Source organism: Pelmatolapia mariae, linkage group LG7 (assembly GCF_036321145.2).
Source record: "Pelmatolapia mariae isolate MD_Pm_ZW linkage group LG7, Pm_UMD_F_2, whole genome shotgun sequence".
NCBI lineage: Eukaryota > Metazoa > Chordata > Actinopteri > Cichliformes > Cichlidae > Pelmatolapia > Pelmatolapia mariae.
This window is the reverse complement of record NC_086233.1, coordinates 56420432-56439288: the sequence shown is the minus strand read 5'-3', so window position 1 is coordinate 56439288 and position 18857 is coordinate 56420432. Positions and strand designations below refer to the sequence as shown.

The following is an 18857-nucleotide window of genomic DNA, read 5'->3' as shown; positions in this document are numbered from 1 at the left end:
GTTGAGGAGTACTAGGTGAGGGCTAGTTCTTTTAGGTTCAGCAGCTAACAAGATGGTGTATCGGTCAGGATACAGGAAGGAGGACAAGAGGCTTCCACTTTGCTGGATTGTCACCGCCAGCTGTTTTATTGCCACCTAGATGCTCAGTGTTGCCAGCAGTTTCCAGTCATGAACTTAACACTCGGAGCATCACCGTGAAGGATGGCAACCAGGAACACAGCTTACCTGATGAGGTAAAACAGACCTAACACGGAAAGACCATCTCCCCTCCTGGAGTAGCAGCGCGGTACCCCAAACTTCTGCCTACGTCATTTCCCGCAACTCCACCCCACACAATATTGCAGAACATAGACATAAAATCTCAGAGCCTTTTATACAATCGCTTTCACTTTCTGCCATTTTGTTTATTGCTAAATTGTGTGTGCTGTTTATTTAAAAGGGCAACCAGCAATCACAACACCGCTGGCTCTGTGATTTTCAGCACTTCCAGCCATAGATGGGTCAGACTGTAGCAGGATGTACAACACAGTTAAATGCAGACAGTGAACTTAAAACTTTTATTTCCCACATCAGTTTCCTATTTAACCAATGTCACCAACAAACACTCATACTTTTCATACAATTCCACTTTAAAAGGGACACACATCCATCCATCAACGCTTCTCTGGTGGAGCAAATCCCAGCTGCCATCGGGTGATAGGCGGGGTATACCACAGGCAGATCATCAGGCTATTGCAGGGCTAATAGTTACATCCATTCATGCTAAAATATACACCTACAGCCTATTTAGAATCAGTGCTTAACCAAACCTGCACGTCCCTGGACACTGGGAGGAAATCACAGGGAAAAGATCCAGGCTCAGCTCAGCTCAGTTAGCGGATGGATTTAAACCCAGAACCCCATTACCCATGCACACGTTTCCCCCCTTCTGAATGTGATGAGATGCATTTTAGACCAGGGCACTGAGAAGTTGTTCCATGTCCCTGACAGGTTTAAGTATAACATTCACTTCTGTAAAAAGCCTGAAGTATGAGGAAGGGGCCCCACAGCAGAGGGAAGTGAAAATGTATTGGCCTGCAGGTATCTTTGCAGTAAATCTAATCAATTCTACAACATTTATCTAAGAATTTCTGCTTTCCATCTCTCCAGTGATGCTGACACGTGACAAGTGGAGGTACTGACTACAGTCTTTCATAAGTAGATGAATCACTGCTTCTGATTTGTGGAATCACACAGTTAAAACAGATAAAAATACACATTTTTAACAAAAAAGGGAACATTTTATAATAAAACTTGTAAACATCTCCCCAGCATGTCATTGCTGTCTGTGGGTAAGGCCAAGATTGTGAGCCTCTGCTGTTACTCGGTGTAGTTTTCAGCAGGAAGCAGAGTTTCACTGCTTTCCTGCGCTGTCAGGTCATCCTTCTGAGGAAGGAGAAAATAAGAAATTAGTACCACTAAAAAAAAGAGAACTGAATTGCTCTTGTACTTGTTTTACTTCTGCATTAACTTACAGGTTTGTAGATTCCCATTTGGAAACGACAGCAAACTACATCAACCAAGAATCCCACCAAGCCGTGGATCATACCTGCCGGGAGAGAAAAACTTTAAATACTGATGTTCATGTTCAGGGTTTAGATGAGGTGAAAGCAGCTTGGTCTAAGTTGTTAGCTGCTGCTTTTATGCAGTAGCTACATCTGTGAATAATGCATAAAGTTTTTCTCTTCATCCAGGTGGATTAACAGCATTCATTTAAGAATGATGGTTCACAAACAGTCACAGGATCCTCCAGGGTTTAGTCTTGGCAGGAACACCATGTTTGAGATTACAACATTCAGGTACTTCTGCTGTTAAGCTGAAGATTTCTATGAGAATACCTGGATCTACTTTGTTAAATTACATGCAAAGGTCTCACATCCTGTTTTACTGGTTAAAGGGTCACTCTAAAGCTTTTTGTCTAATATATTCTACTGTTATAATAGTCAAAGTATCAATGAGGTCAGCCTGTGTACAAATGACTCCTTCAGACTTTACTGAACTGTTTCTGTTCTACTCTTGATCCTGTACGATATCAGTGAGATGTTCATCTTAGACACAGAAACTCCACCCACCTGCTCTTTAATCTCTCTGGAGAGGCTGCGAGGTGCAGCCAATTAGAAAAAATGGCTTAAAACTGGATAAGGGAGCTAAAACCACTTAGCACAAGTCAACAATATGAGAGGTTCCACTATAAGATAAATAAGTATTTATTTGCACTGTGAATTGTGCAAAGCTAAAGTATGAAAGTCTATAAATGAGCATAATAAGGGCACTTCATGATGGGAATTTGTTAGTATGGTTCTTGCATTATAGCATGATTTAATCAGTTAACTTGCAAGGAGCTGTTGTCATGAAATGCTTGTAAGCAGCTCTGACATTCAAAATCTATTTTCAAAGTTTTAAAGGTTAGTGTATCTTTTGACTTTCCCCGAATAAAGATGTGACGACCTCCGCTGTACCCTTGATGACGAGTTTTGACACGTCAGTATACGTCAATAATGTCGCGGTTTGACGATCATTAGAATAACTTCCAGGTTTTTCCAAGGGTAGCTGCATAAGCAGCACCGCAGTAACCTCTTATCCACATGCAGTGATTTTGTTCTATAAGCAGGCTGAAATATGACCAAAACAACTCAGGTCAGAAAAGAGCTTCAAGGGTTACTCCTAGTAGGCTTTCAAGGGGTAAAGGGTTAAAGCTGTTGCTGCTGCTTGATGCCTCCTTGTTCTGAACAAACAATCACTGTGACCTCCAAGTTGGTTTTCAGTCAGGAGAGCAATCTGAAAATGTTACTGCAGTACACTCTTAATGCAGACGGCACTCAAACAGCATGAGCACGTTAGCTACCTGTGGTGGAGAAAATGCCTCCGATGATGCCGCAGAGTCTGACGAGAAACTGCCACAGAGGCATGTGCTGCTCAGTGACTTTGACCATTAGTGAGCTGATATCATATTTCATAAAGATCCCTGAGACTCCGTGGCTGCCTGCAGCATGGTTTATCACACGTTCCTGTGGGACAGCCAAAGGCATACAAATGCTTTCAGTACAATGATACACTATCTACTCCCCAGCTAAAACAGTACAAACCCAGACCTACCCGCTCAGTGACGGAGTATTGATGCGTGTCTGCAGACACTTTGTAGGTGTTCAGTTTGGTTGGCACAATGGTGATGAAGTACTGAAACATGTGGTTAGCTGGAAAGAAGCATCAAGAACCATCAGTGGAAATAAAAGTTTATCAGAGCACTTTAATAACAAGTAATTCAACAATATCTGAAACACCAACTTACAATCAGCAGCAATTTTCTCTGTGCCGTCCAGAGGGCTGATAATTCCAGGAAGTGGCTCTCCAAAGGACAGGTGGTCAATCCGGTGAGAGAAGTTGTAAGCTGTAACAAATAGAAAACAATAAATAATCTTTATAACATAAAACAGTTTACTTTCCATCTGTTGCTGCCATTTGGTGTCAGAAAGTCTGCAAACCTACAGTCATGGCTGACAAGAGCGGCTAAATGGGCGTGACCTCGAGGATGCGGGATGGACCTGTAAGTGGATGAAAAGGTCAGCGTTAACTTTATATTTAAATCAATGACATGAAAACAGCCAAAATATCCCATGCTAGTGATCTAATTTGCAAACAGAGCAGCACAGAGGTGAGCAGAGGTTAGAGCACAGGTATCAAGGCCCCGACTCCAGCCCTTGATAATAAGATGGGAGCAAAACCAACTTCTGTGGGGAGATTTGTATTTGACAATCAATGTGCAAAACTATAAGCTTACAGAGAGCATCGCTAACAATCCAATGTCTCCTTTCCATACAGCGGTAGAAGCAAGTCATTTCAGTCTTTGTGTGATTGCCCTCCTCATAGCCACTGATGTTAATGCAACTTTCCGTCTTTCTTGATGGAAATGTGTTGAACTAGTTTTACAAAAGCGACTGGGATTCATCCCACATCAGCATAAAGAAGTACTGAACAGCAGAGCTGTGCGATAATCAAATTTTAATTTTAGCTTTCAGATTATTAAACCAAGATAACAAAAATCATTACTGTTCCATATTCTATTCATTTATAATTACCACTCCACAAAAGGCCAGATCCACTGCCTACAATCAATTACTTCATTCAGTTAAATTATAATTAAAGTTCGTGGAAATCCCCTTCACTGAAAAAACAAAACAAACTTCTACTGTTTTTCTGTCTTTGTTTTGTAATTGTGTTATAATTTATGTTGATTTTTGCCAATCCTACTAGACATGTCTTGCATGCAGCTCAATAATCCAAGTGAGGAACTCACAGAAAGTTAATTCTGTTCATTTAGATTTTCATCAGGCAAAGAGACTTGGATAAGTGACGAAACTGCATCCAGATGAACAGAATCAACTTTTTGGCAGCCTTACTAGACAGTCCAGACTGTGGTGACTGACACGTGGAGTCCAAAGAAGATGTGCGCTCACATTAGGGCCATGCAGGAAGCAGTAACTGCTATGATTGTTCCTGTACAGTGGGAGGACGTTTGCAGTCTATGGTTCAAAATAAAAAACTGTGTTAAATGATACATCATTTTGAGTGTTACCTACTTGCCAACAGTAATGTGGAAATTTCCTGCCACCTTGTTGACATAGAGATGTCCATGGATCCTGCAGGCACTCAGGGAAGCGGTGCTGTCCTCACTGCGGGGGGAAACTTAAGCAATCAGCGTAATCGCACTTTCATTCACCTCCCAACAAAACACAGATAATCCTGAGGGTCCTTTACCTTTTCGTCTGAGCAGGAGGAGCTCCTTTTATTGCAGCCTTGAAGATGACATCCTGCAGAGCGTGCTCCACTCTCAGACGCTCCTGGATGTGCAGAAGAGTCCTGACAGGCAGGGACAGAAACAAAGGCTCACAATTAACCTTTTTCTTTTTTTTTCAAATTACATCGACAAATGTGAGGATGCAAACTTTGTCTTAATTATTAGTAAAGCTTCAGTGAGTTAAAGATCTATGCAGCCTAACATTCGTGTGCTTTAGTGTTACTAGATTATAGATCATAATACCCAAGTACTGAATGTGAATAAATAACTTACATGTGCCATATTCTTTGCTGTGGTGGGAGCTCAAAGTTGACCTAAATTGTGGAAAAAAAACAAACAACTGTTGGACATGCCAGAGATTACATTTTCATTGTTCACTGCATGATAAAATCACAAACCCACCGGTTCATATTGTAATCCATCAGAGGCCACCATGGTCTCTGCCAGATCGAGGACATCTGCTCCTATATCTGCATCCAATCAAACACGGAAGTTAAAAACCTTTTCCTGCTATGAACACACACACAAATACACCTTATTGTACTTACATTGGCATCTCATGGCCACTGTAATGTCCACATTTATCCTGAGTTTACTGTTGGTGAAGAACAGGTGCAGTTAGGACACAGCTGAGAGGTTTTTGAGGGCGGTGATGGCATAAACTTGTTCAGCTTTTACCTGCTGAAGTCTCTGTCCACCTCGTATTCGTACTTCATCCATGTGTGTCTGTACACAAAGAACTCGAAGAAGGCGAGGACAGCCATGAAAGTGAATGCTATCAGAGACACTGGAGAGAGTTTGAAATGGGATTAGATTGAACTCTCCTCTGAGATTAGCTACAGCTAAAAAAAAAAAAAATGCAGCCTGTACCTGTCCCACCGCTGGCTGTGGACTCCACGTAGCTTCCAGGAACTTTAGGAAAAGCGTCTAACTCCTTCACCAGAGTCAGAGCCTTCTTCTTCGTCAGCCTCCTCATCTTGGGACCTGCGGCGGAGCTTAAACTCCAGGTGACTCCCACATGAAGTGGATGTTTTCGGGTTTGACGTGTTTAAAGCGACGACAGCTGAGGTCTACGTTAGTTTGCTGACGTTGGTCATGACAGCTACCGGGCTAGCGTATAGCGTTAGCTAGCTAACTAGCCGAACAACTGGATTAATGCTAAGTTAAATGCACCCCAAAACAGGAATTATATACAGCTTCTGTTTACGATGACACAGCAAGAAATATACAACTACAGAGGAAGCTACCCCGGGATAAGTGTGTTATGGAGTATCTGCATTGTCGTTTGACCCGCATTGTCTGCACAGAAAAACTGCACTCGTTTGGCCCTAGCGCCCTCTAGTGGTTAAGAGGGGAGTCAGCCTGCATTTCTTCCTGTTTAGTCCTGGTATTTTGCTACTGCCACAAATCACCTGAGTCACTCCACCTTCTCCACCCTATCTGGACTCTCTTCACTATCTCACTTACACACTGTTCGTTGCTTTGAATGGTTGATACCGTGTATTTATTTCTGCTCCGTGCAGCTTCACTGTTACATCTGCCTTTTTCTTCTATTTACTTTCATTCCTCCACTGCAAACCTCCATCTGTCCAGGATCTCTTTCACCTGCTCACTACTCTCACAACTTAATTTGTCAGCGTGTTCATCAGCACTGCAAACAAGAAGGCGCTCCGAGATGTTATGAGAAGGTTGCTGTGTGACATTTCATTTTTTGTGAGAATTATTTAGCAGTAACTACTAAAGAGCAGCTCCTACACAGTGTTTAGGTGTTGTGCCACTCTAGTGCCAGGCTAATTATGTGGTTATTACATGATTATTACAAGACCCCCAATCGTGGATTACATGGCATCAGTCCTTCTCACCATGGAGACTTTAAGAGTGAATGTCTAGATTATCTGCAGTTATTAAAAGGGTCTAACTGATCTTTTTAATACTATTCATGTTGTGCTGTAGGAGCTTGCACCTAAAGTAGCCTTTTAACCTGCAGCTGCGGATTAGGAGGCCTCCAACTTTCTCCAGTGTTATTCACTTTTGTTGTACTGTTGTTTTATATTTTGAATTCAAATTTTTATTTTCTAATGACTTGAAAAATACATGAAATGGCTTCATTTTTTTAAAATAAAGATGAAGTAAACAATTGTCACATATATATATATATATATATATATATATATATATATATATATATATATATATATATATATATATATATATATATGTGTGTGTGTGTGTATATATATGTATTTGTACATATACATACATATATACATATATATACATACATACATATACATATGTATACGTATATATACATATATATATATATATATGTATACGTATATATATATATACGTATGTATACATACATATATATACATACATATACATACAAACTGAGTTTTGTTAATGAGGGCTCATACACTGTTCAGCAGAAAAATGCAATTTTATTCAAGTGTAAAATTGCAACAACTAGAACTCTCCAGCACTTCCATAACCGTGTACCATTACTTATTTTAGCTTTAGCATCTTTGCTTTTCAAATTAATATTGTTATGTAGCAGTATAAAAAAATAAATATATTTAGTTTTACACTTTTAAACCAAATGATATCTGTAACTAGCAGTAGGACGCACTCATGAAGGTGCTGATAAACATATTTCCTGGTTTTATGGGAAATAAATTATATAGGGTTAACAGGAGACTGCTGAATAACAATGCTGCAACAAGTGCAATAAACATTTGCAAAAACTAACTACCAATATTCAGAGTGAGACTAGATTTTGTATCTGTTATTTATGTTGACATGATGAGAACTTCTTCGTACACACAGGCTTTTGCTCAGGTTTGCTGTATAGTTATACACATACAGATATACAGTGGTGTATTATACAAGTTCAAGTATTTTCTGCATTATTGTGGTGCTATGCTAGCACAACACAATTATGTATGGCAAAAAAAAAAGCATGTTTCTCATTGACAGTGCAAAGCCACCTCAAAAACATCAAACAAATAAATGACCGCAAACATTACAGTGGCAAGTGCACATGCAATTATACAACAAGTCTTCCTGAAAAAAAAAAAAAGTTTAAAGTGACCCATTAACTGTTCGCTATTCTGCAGGGACTGAGTCAGGACCCTCGTCCTGCAGGACAGCTGTCTCTAGGAAGTCAGAGGTGGGCGTGTCAGGTGGCTCCTGAGAGAGCTCTTCAGAGCATCTGCTCACAGTGGGCGAGATCACATCTGGACTTGTGTCACATGACTCTGTGCTCTGCTCTGAGGTGGCTGTGGTAGTAGTTGTGGCAATGCTTGGGGGAACTGGGTCAAATTCATCGTCATCTTCCTCAGAAATGGGCGACTCATGGATGTCTGTCAGGAAAAATACATTGTTTAAAAAATTCAATTTACAGTGCCGTGAAAACATATTTAGCTTCTTCCTGATTTCTTAGTTATTTGCATATTTGTTACACATGTTTAAGATCATTAAGCAAATTTTAATATTAGACCAAGATAATCCGACTAAGTACAAAATGCATGTTTGCCATCTAAACCTCATCTAAACCTACCTGGTCCTGTGTGAATAAATAAACCTGATAAACGTATAAACTGTCACCCTTGGCAGCAAGAACTACAGTCAAGTGCTCTGTTAGTCTTACACCAAATAAAAAGGGACTGCAACCTTTTAAGTTTAACTTAAGTCTCGTCAATCCTCAGATTATTTTCTTGATGTAAATATTTTTGTGAGAGGAGATGATTTGGTGTTTTCTTTTGGGTCAGCAGTGGTTTTTGCCTTGGAACTCTCCCATAGATGCCATTTTTCTCTAGTCTCTTTCTTATTGTTGATTCATGAACACTGACTATAACTGATCTCAAATGTTGTCCTGGGGCCTTCTGTGATCTCCTGAATGAGTCGCTGATTTACTCTCAAGTAATTTTTGTAGGCCGCCCTCTCCTGGGAAGGTTCACCATTGTTCCAAGTTTTCTTCATTTGCAGATTTTGGTTCTCTTTGTGGTTCGCAGGACTTGCTAAGCCTTAGAAATGGTTTGGTAACTTGAAATAGCTGAGAAACACAGTTGACTGATGTTTCTTTATATTGTGGCATGAGCTGCCGTTTTTTCAGATCTTTTAGCTCACTTTGTCAGGTTTAGTAATTTACTGATTCAACAATTCCAGCAGTAATCAGGCCACTAGTCTGGCTAATGAAAGTGAACTTAATCACAGTTAATTCAAGTTTCAAGGGGTGGGGAGGGGGTTATTAAATATCCACATAGAGTCAGGTGAGATCGGATGGCTTTTTTCCCCCATAATAAATGAAATCGTCATTTAAAAACTGCATTTTGTATTTATTCTGATTATATTTGTGTAATATTACCATTTACTTGATAATCTGAAACATGCAAGTGTGAAATATGAAAAAAAAAGAAATCAAGTTGTGATGAATAGAAATAAAACAACAACTCACTGCTGAAAGCTTCTGGATACTGCTTAGCTATCTTTCCTTTTAGTGTCCTGGAGAGGCAGAGAAAGCCTGTGATTAAAGGTGTATTTTTTGTTTTTGCATGTTTGCATGGTGGGAGTAGTAGACACTAACCTGATCCTTCTAAAGATGCTGTCCAGATCTTTCTTCATCTCCACAAGAGTGCGAGTGTGGAGTAGGAATCGCTCGTTCATCTGCTGCAGGCGTACATTAGACAGCCCATTAAAGTTGATCAGCATTTCATTGGTTTTCTCAAAACGGTCGAGCCTGTTTTCACAACAGTTAACCAGAGAAACAGAAGTCTTAATCTCAGACACAAATGAAACAACCCCAAACAGCAGACAGAGTTTATATTTAATGGCAGGAAACACCAGGAAGCACCACTGCGCTCAGTCTGGCACTCACATGTGTCTCTGAGCCTGGATGATGGCGTTAACATCCTCAGAGTTGACCATGCTCAGCATCCGATTGCAGAACACGTCAGATGCCGTGTGCTCCACCATGATGACGAGCAAGCCGAAAAAACTGCAGTTTGAAACATTTATTCACAACTGCATGAGCCAAAATATCCAGAAATGTAAACACAGGCATTTAATCAACGAGAAAGAAATAAGCTAGATTTGTAAACGCTAATTAAATCAGAGACAGTCAACTCCAGCTGTGAATTGTTTATTCACCGCATGCTGTGCCGGTGTTTAACTGCCCTCCAGCTCCCTGTTAGCACCCCAAACGAACCACCGCAAGGTTAGTACGCTAGCTACCGAGCCGTAATAATAATAAATGCAACTACAAAGTTTATATTACTTACCTGAGCTCGGACGACGGCTATCTGTAGAGTTTGGACGACTACGCAGCAGATTAAGACTACATTTGACACCTGGCTGTGAGACAAAAACAACCCACTTCCATATGTTTTTCAAGTTCCTGTCACGAGACCAACGCTTCCGGTCTAAGGTTTTTTTGTTTGTTTTTTTGTTTTCGTTGTTGTTTTTTCATTAGTTTTCGTTAATAAGCTGTTTATATTCACTTATATATTTTTCATTGAATTAAAAATGAAATTGAGATGTTTAATTCTACTGAGCCACGTTATTTTGTTTTATTTCGTTTTTACGTGCCATTCTTCCGCAATTTTATTTGTTTTTTCCCTACTGAGCTAATATAATTCCAGCCAATTTCTTCTGTTTAACTGAGATAATTTTTTGACTTTAGTGAAATGTCTTCTTTTGTCATTATAATGTTATTTTATTGAGCTGTTGTGCTTTATTTAAGCTACTTTCTTACAGAGTGTGTTTTGTTTTGGTCGCTGCAGAAGAGAAACTTCTTAATTGCATAATTATTTGCAAGTCATGAACGGAAGCTTCAGTGACAATTAAATACACGAGATATTTTGATACCTGTCCGGGATATATCCCGCCTCTCGCCCGGTGACAGCTAGTATAGGCTCCAGCACAACTATGATTCTGAAAAGCGAGAAAAAATGGATGCATGCATGGCATATATTTCGAGTGTATATGACCGTTTCTGTTTAAGCCTTACAGTGAACTTGAAGAGCAGCAACATGAATAGCCTTATGTACATTTGAACTGCTATGTTTCTCTCTCTTTAAACAAAATAGTGTAATTTAGACCGCTTCCGCCTTCAGAACTGCTTCTTTGTGGCATAGATTCAGCAAGGTGCTTGAATCAATTCTGAGATACTTTGGTTCAGATTGACATTATGGCAACACACAATTTCTGCAGATTTGCCAGCTGCAGATCCATGATGTGAATCTCCTGTTCTACCACATCCCAAAGATTTCTAGATCGTGACCTGGTGCATGTGGAGGTCATTTGAGTACAATGAACTCTTTGTCATACTCAAGAAACCAGTCAAAGATTATTTGAGTTTTGTGACTTGGTTTTGTGACATATCCTGTGGAAATCAGCCATTAGATGTGTACACTGTGGTCATAAAGCAATGGACAGGATCGGCAGCAATACCCGCGAAGGCTGTGGTATTTAAACAGTACTCAATAAGTGGCTCAAAGTGTGTTAAGGAAATAGTCACCACAACACCAACAGCCTGAATCTTTCATACAAGGCAGAATGGGTTCATGCTGTTTATGCCAAATTCTAACCTTACCACTCTCCACCATTACCACTGCAGCAAAACTAGAGCAACATTTTTTCAAACTTTTTACTGTCAAGTTTTGGTGAGCCTCTGCAAATAGGCTGTTCTTAGCTGACAGGAGTGGCACACGTTGAGGTCTTCTGCCGCTGTGGCCCATCTGCTTCGGTGGTCAACATGTTATGCGCTCAGAGATGCTCTACTGCATACTTTAATAGTAACGATGAGTGGTTATTTGAGTCACTGTTGCCTTCCTATCAGCTCAAGGCAGTCTGACATTTTCACTCACTGGCTATTCTCTTTTTAAGATCATTATCTGTAAACCCTAGAGATGTCTGTGCGGGAAAATCCCAGCAGATCAGCTGAAATGTTCACACTGATACGTAACATGGTGGGAAATGTGCTACATTTGCAATCTGGTTGCTGATTAGAGATTTGCCTCAGTTAGACAGGTGTATATGTATAATGTAATTATGACATGCACGCTCATATTCAGAAGATAACGTCCCTCTTTCTCTCCCTTTCCGGCTTACACCAATAAATTCAGTCACTCCATACATCCAGAAAGCTCACAAAATTACTTTTTATTAAGGGAAAAGTTAAAAAAAAAAGTACATGATGTATAAAAAATACAAAACCATTTTGTCTAACTTGTAAGTTAAGTAAATGCATAGCAACAATACATGCAAGTCTAGAGTTATGTATCCTACTATTGTATCCTACTATTCTGTGACATTTTTAAGCTACAAGGTAAAAAGGGAGAAGTACAGTTTGGTTGCAATCTATCAGCTGTTTCAGTCTACATGATAAAAATCCAAAGTGATGATACAGAATAAGTTAGGTTGCACGCAACTCAACCGATGAGCAAATAAATATTTAACATTTCACAAATATTGACAACCAGTAATTGAACGCAATGTTAACCAAAGCCTGCATAAGAATAACATTCGACTTCTGATGAATAAAACCGTACTATGAGTAAGCTAAAGATGAAAAGAATTCACTTCTCTAAGTAGGGATACAAATAAATATGAAATAAATAAATAATGAAACCTATATAAAGAGCCATATGACTCATCCAACCCCTTATGTACATAACACACCCGCTGCTCCTAACTACAACATCACATGTATGAAATTTCATATTAGTGTTATTTTTAAAACATACATATAAATGACCTCGGACAAGCACAAGTGTCCATAGAAAACCTGCATTGATTTGACATTGGGTGAATTTCAATGTGCTTTGGCTTTCATTTGATAAATAAAGTAATATTAGGCAATATATCACAACACATTTGTGGTATATAAGAGGCAATGGCATAGAATTTTAGCTTGTATAAAGTCTTTTACCGTATACTGACCCGGGAATGATGGAAATCACTGATATTGATATTGCTAAAATGACTGATAGACCGATTTTTGTGTTTTGCTGTTGTATTGTGTGGTATTATTATGCAAAGACACTTTTATTTGTATTTTTTTTTTTTTACATATAAAAATAAGTTAAAACTTCAGAAAAATGGATCCAAAAAAATAAAAGTAAGATTTACAATTTTTTATAAGGCCATGCAATTTGTAGAAGACTCATGCATCAGATCAGTCGGTCTTTTGGATGAGTGGGCTTGCCATTCATGCAAAAATGCACTGTGTGTGTTGCTGAGGCCACAATAAATATTTGTACTGTCCCTTTTTGTTCCTTAATACCAATCCAGATTTAACACTAGCGCTGTCTGTAATACATAATTAAGGCTGGTGTATTTGCTGTTGAAGCTGTGAATAGGCCTTATTCAAATGGGACCCATACGTATTTACACACAGAAACGCTAATCCAGTCTAAAAACCACAAACTCTTTGTTAGGAGTGGATGTTGTCGTGAGCAGACAGAAAAACAGAGGGTTACTGTACAGGTCTGTGCTCCATCAGTGTAAAGTGTCATTCATTCCAAAACGGGAGATATCCACCATTAAAAAAAAAAAAAACCCAGATATCAACTCTGAACAAAGAAACCAAAATTAATTAACCTCATTATATTAGTCATCTTAACATATATGCTTATAAAACATCTTCACTGAGATGGGTTCAGCTGTGTTTGTGAGCTTTAAGTAGCACCTTTTTTTCTGTAAATAAGTGGATGTATTGCGTTTTGGAATAAAATCTGATAAAAATGTACCAGCAAAGTGGAGCTCCAGCATTTCAAAGTAGATCAATTACACCGAGTATGATGGTCCATCGTCGGGATGGCAAAAATATTAAATACAAAGTAAAGACAGACAACGGAGAAACACAACAGTCCATAAGTTATCATTTAAATGCAATCAACAATCCTCATTATGGAGAAAGGATTTTTCAGCTGCTTTGTAACTGAAGGCAATCTGAGGCCACTTTTTTCTATAAGTGCTTGAGAGAAAAAAAAAAACAGCACCTCAAGATTTCTTCAGAGATGTGTGTGTGTGTGTGTGGGGGGGTGACTTTACCACCCTTCCTCCCCCACCACCTCACTCCTGACTGGTGGCGATGCAACATGCAGCTGAGCAGACTCTGCACTTTCACCACAAGTTGCCATCTCCTTCACTTCCTCTCCCATCTGGGATTTTTCCACACACACTCGACCCTCCTCTGCCTCCACCTCTTCTTCCTCGTCCTCCTCCTCCTCTTCCTCCTCCTCCTGCTGCTGTTGTTGCTTCTGCTGCTGTTGTTGTTGTTGTCGTTTGTTGCGGCAGCACGGTTTGAACAGGTGGGGGTCGATGAGCACCTCCCCGAAGCGCCCCTTGTAGATTATTCCACAGCACACTTTTTGCCTGCACAGAGCATGAAATGAGACAGAAACCATTATGGCTCTGTGTGTTTACTCTGTTGACAGCATTGCATTAAAATGCATTCAGTGTTGAATCTGGGTTATCCTGGATTGGCATGGCACTTCATGTGTTAAAGGTAGTATTGAGTATTTACAAAAAATGCTCTAAGAAAAACTAAATTTTAAAATATGTATTGAAAAACAAGTCAAAAATCAAAAGTCAGTTATTAAATCTATTTAAAAAAGGCAACATTTTAGGTTTTTTTTATTAAATATATTTTTATGCTTTGATAGATTACTGGTCTCAAGCAAGTTTCAAAATCTCTACAAACTTTGCCAATAAAACATTACAGATTGTCTGGAAGGTAAAAGTAAACTCAAATCCTAAATACATTTATAACAAACCTGGAAAACTGTCACTAAAAATAAATGCAATTATTAGTTAATGACCCAAAACGAACAAACAAAAATAATTTACAGACAGTAATAAGCAAGTAACAGTTAAGCTAAATATTAAGCTAAATACATAAAGAAATCCCTTTAATGTCACTGTAATCCGGCAGGGTGGGGCATCGGTGGGAGCTTCACCTGTATATGTAAAGCAGGCGAAGGCTTGAAGGTTTATATACACAATTAAACCACTTGTAGTAGATTATTCTAAAAATTAAGACTGTAGATTAAAGAAGTGTTTCACTGTCCGCCTTACCTCTTCCAGTATGTTAGGTCCAGAAATGAGAAAACGGGGGAGCGGCTGGATCCTGGGCTGAGCTCTGTGTCGGACCCCTCGTCTGACAGGTTGCTGTAGCTGGGAGACTGAGCAGGGGAGGCACTGGAGGTGGTGCTGTGGGCATCTGAGTCTAGAGGACAGAACAGGACAAATAATATAAATATATATTTTTTTAAAACCTGAAAAAACCTGAATGAAGTAACAGGAGTGCTACTACAATCCATTAACCCAGTGCGCCTGGAAAGGTAAAGGTAAAGTAAAACTGAAACGTTGTGGTACAAACAGATGTGTACTGGTGTATTTTTAATGTCTCGATCCCACAGAAATAAACACCTTTCCAAACCTACCTTTTTTTAGCCATTATTTTGTCATGACTTTACCATTTTCCTCAAATATACATCATAATTACTCACTGTGTCTTTTCAGCTCCTTCTGAAGCCTGTTGATCTGGCTCGGTCGTGCTTTCTTGGAGATGGACTTTATTTTCTTGGGCCTGGAAGTTAACTTTAAGCTGGGACCTCCTCTGGCATCAACAACCTGGATGAGGGACAGGAAACCGGACGAATTTGTATAATTTGGGTTTTATCATCACCATAAAGTGATAGGCCGGTCATGCTGTCAGCACTGAAACTCACATGGTTCCAGTTCTTCTTGGTTCCCACAGGGAGTTTTTTCCACCGTTTCACAAGGAGCACGCAGGCATTACAGATTTCTCCAGACCGGCTTTCACTCAGTCTGGAAGACAGTTTCAGTTTGTGATGAGGAGGAACAAATGGAATATCTTTAGCATCAATATGACGTGCACAGCCTAAAAACCATGACAGGTATGGTTTGCCTGCAGCCCCCACATGCTCAGGTGTATCTCTTACCCAAAGCAACTCCTGAAGTCTTTCTCATAGCGCTTGCTGTCTGTGAAACGAGAGCTTGACGACTTTGCACGGCAGATGCAGCAGCCGTCCAAACTCCTGTACATTTTAGGCTTGTGAAAGCCAAACATCTGCATTCAGGGGAGAAAAAAAAGGGGGGGGGGGGGTTAAATGTTTACATATCATCAGTGTGCACCGAGTGTTTACCGCTGCAGCAGCAGGAGGAGGTGGGGGCGGAGGAGAATACTCCCTTCACCCCTACATTTGCAGTGCAGGTCAGAGGTGAAGCACAAATTTCAGTTAAGTCTGCAGTGAGCGGACAAAAATGTGTTTAATCGCCAACAACGTTCACGGAAAGCAGTTTTGCTGGAGCATCCCTCCGCTTTGACCCACATGGAAGGAGAGACAGAGTGGGGGAAGTAGGTCAACAGTCAGACAGCGTGTCAGACAGATAATGTCACCATGCTGCGCTCACAGGATTCACGCTTCGTTTTGGAAACCCAAAATAAGATTTACGCACGCAATCAGTGCGAGCCTCCGGGCAACACAAGATGCGTTATTCGTCACCAGGTGGAAAGACAAACTGCAAAATGTGCACCGCGTTACTAGAGAAATGCCAGTAAAATAATATACATCACTGCGTCCGGGGGAAATTACTCGAAATGCAATAAGCGTGCACAGGAATTATGATTTATGTTGCTAGGCAAAATTTAATCTCCACGGCACATGTAGACCTGAACTGCGGCAAAAACTGTGAGCCGCGCCCCCCAGACTGGGCTTTTTTTTTTCCTCTTGCCATCAGTCCTCGGGGTCTTCTGACAGTGCGGTGCCATAGAGAGTAAAAAAAAGAGCAGGAAATTGCGAAGAACTCTCACTCTGCAGGATTACATCAGATACTAGATATTGGGCATTTCTGTGGAGAGGTCAGTTTAAAAAGCGACACAAGCCGACTTGAAGGAAGTTGTATTGAAAAAGGAATACCAACTCTGGCACTTATTCTCACCTGTGACACCGCTAATATATTAACTGTGGAAAAAATGGGCTATACCTTGATTTATAAACGATTTCACGTGGTATAGTTTCCTATATAACAACAGAAGAGATTCAATAGCACTTTACTGTTGCGCAGTTTTATTTGTAGTGAAGTGCAAACATTGTTTTTCTATACTAAAGTCCTTTTAAACAAGACGTGCACCTAACCTGCACTTAGAAAGCTAAGAAAGCATCATTCATTCAAAAAAAATGTAACAAAGCAATTTAAATAATAAAACTAATCACGTCAAATCTCGCTGCACGTATTCTGGAAAAAAAAACTAATCATTTTTTTGTTTCTACCCTTCGCGTGCCTCATCTGTAAATTACAGACGATCTCTGCAGCAAAATACAGTACGTGACGCAACTCAACATGGCAACACACTTCAAAGGCGGAGGCAATGTGGCGAAGGGGGTGTGATGCGATTTTCCGCAAAAACTGCAACATTTAAAACAAACGCTAAAAAGAAAGAAAAATCACCGCGAAAAGCTGCCGAACTCGCACGAATAACACCCTCGTCTTTCAAAATAAAAGAAGACACCGAGCAATGTCCTCTTTTTCATCGAGAGAAAAGTGCAAGTCGCCAATTTTCACCGCCCACTCCGCCAGCGAGGAAGCATGGCATGCCACACGACCTGCTTCATGCGCACCCATTTTATGATGACCATCCTCCGCTTCCACGATGCCGAGTTTATCCCTCAACTTTATGCTGAGGGATAAACTCGGACTAACGTGTTTCGAGAGCACAAAAAATAACAAATAAAAGCGGCGGGCTTGGTGTTAAAGGGGAGCTGCTCTGAAATAAATGTGTAATTTGATCTTTACTCTTTGTTATTCCAGAGCCGCGTCACTGCAACAGTCCACAATCGGCTACATGTGCGGCAAGTTCAAAGCGGCGGCTCTCGGAAAGTCGCTTTTCTCTCCGGTTTCTCCCACTGAACCACATTTTTTACCCAGCTTGGCTTTCCTGCTTTGGTTGGGGATTACTTTGCGCTCACGGGAGCTGTTTTGTTGACAGCGGTGGCCGCGTGCTGAGACGCATCTCCGCTCCGGGTGGGCGTGAGAGGTTCAACTTGGCTTATCTAGCAGACAGAAAATGTGCGGCACACTGCATCCACGCTTGTCTCCTTCTGTACAAGAACACATTTGCAGCCCAGACGCTCACATTAACCCACTTTACCACGTTTACATTACCGATAAACTGTCGCCGAAATGCGCCGAGACAACCCATAATAATAACAGCAGGAGCACGAGCACCAGCAGCCATCCCCCCCTGCTCCTCTTCGTGCCCGCACGTGAAAGCTCCTTCAAACGCATTTTAAACGCACATTTGCGCTTTTCCCGCTTTCCTCCCACTTTGCCCGGTTACTTTCGTTGTTTCTAAGGTGACCTACAAATACCGCTGACCACCAAGTCGGGTCCGCTCAGCAGGCCTTAAAAATTAAAAAAAAGCAATTGTTCGTGAGACATCTCGAAGCTTGTTTCTGAATTACGGCCCTGAAAAGCGCGGCGAACACTTTTAAAAGGCTTTTTAAAGACGAGGCCAGACAAACACAGACAGCCGTTACCTTTCTGCGAGTTGTGTGGAGCTGATCCAAAGTAATAACAGTCCGAATACCGCGTCGTTACGCTGTGACTTATGAACATCTACCCTCATCGGTAACCCGCTCTCTTGTTGATGTCTGCGCTTGTGGACGGGACTAGAGTTGTGGACAATTGTGCGCATGCGTGGTATCCACACCTCCATTTCAGAGTAGAGAAGAGGTCTTTTTTTTTTTTTTTCTTCAATCAAACTATTTACATAAACGACGTGTGACGTATGCGTGCGTCTGCATTCTACTGGCCTTATAAGGATGGGAACATTGCGCGGGAACAGGGGGCTCGGCCCCGGTTGCTATGGCACATTGGAGAATGTAAGCAAGGGGGCGGCGCCTGTTGTTTTACTACAGGACGCCAGATGGCTCGTCTGGAGGCCTACGGTTTTTCAGGGGGCTTGGCGTCTTGCACGGCAATGGGGCTT

General features: G+C 40.7%; 3 protein-coding genes across 3 annotated transcripts; all 3 read right to left on the bottom strand.

Moving 5' to 3' along the window:
• Nucleotides 1-59: 59 nt before the first annotated feature.
• LOC134632449 (endoplasmic reticulum-Golgi intermediate compartment protein 2-like) lies at nucleotides 60-6141 on the bottom strand. Its single transcript, XM_063481175.1, has 13 exons — nucleotides 5705-6141; nucleotides 5513-5621; nucleotides 5383-5429; nucleotides 5237-5304; nucleotides 5108-5148; nucleotides 4795-4896; nucleotides 4617-4709; nucleotides 3526-3581; nucleotides 3329-3427; nucleotides 3136-3233; nucleotides 2885-3047; nucleotides 1515-1588; nucleotides 60-1425 (listed from the first exon to the last, which is right to left on the bottom strand). Exons 1-13 carry the CDS (start codon nucleotides 5808-5810, stop codon nucleotides 1360-1362), a joined length of 1122 nt encoding a protein of 373 aa, XP_063337245.1. The 5' UTR covers nucleotides 5811-6141; the 3' UTR covers nucleotides 60-1359.
• Nucleotides 6142-7283: 1142 nt separating this feature from the next.
• On the bottom strand, nucleotides 7284-10225 carry kxd1 (KxDL motif containing 1). The gene is made up of 5 exons (XM_063481174.1): nucleotides 10117-10225; nucleotides 9714-9833; nucleotides 9423-9575; nucleotides 9294-9340; nucleotides 7284-8199 (listed from the first exon to the last, which is right to left on the bottom strand). Exons 2-5 carry the CDS (start codon nucleotides 9809-9811, stop codon nucleotides 7943-7945), a joined length of 555 nt encoding a protein of 184 aa, XP_063337244.1. The 5' UTR covers nucleotides 9812-9833; nucleotides 10117-10225; the 3' UTR covers nucleotides 7284-7942.
• Nucleotides 10226-11973: 1748 nt separating this feature from the next.
• sinhcaf (SIN3-HDAC complex associated factor) lies at nucleotides 11974-18540 on the bottom strand. Its single transcript, XM_063479892.1, has 6 exons — nucleotides 18406-18540; nucleotides 15808-15935; nucleotides 15574-15673; nucleotides 15352-15475; nucleotides 14918-15068; nucleotides 11974-14215 (listed from the first exon to the last, which is right to left on the bottom strand). Exons 2-6 carry the CDS (start codon nucleotides 15933-15935, stop codon nucleotides 13888-13890), a joined length of 831 nt encoding a protein of 276 aa, XP_063335962.1. The 5' UTR covers nucleotides 18406-18540; the 3' UTR covers nucleotides 11974-13887.
• Nucleotides 18541-18857: the final 317 nt, after the last annotated feature.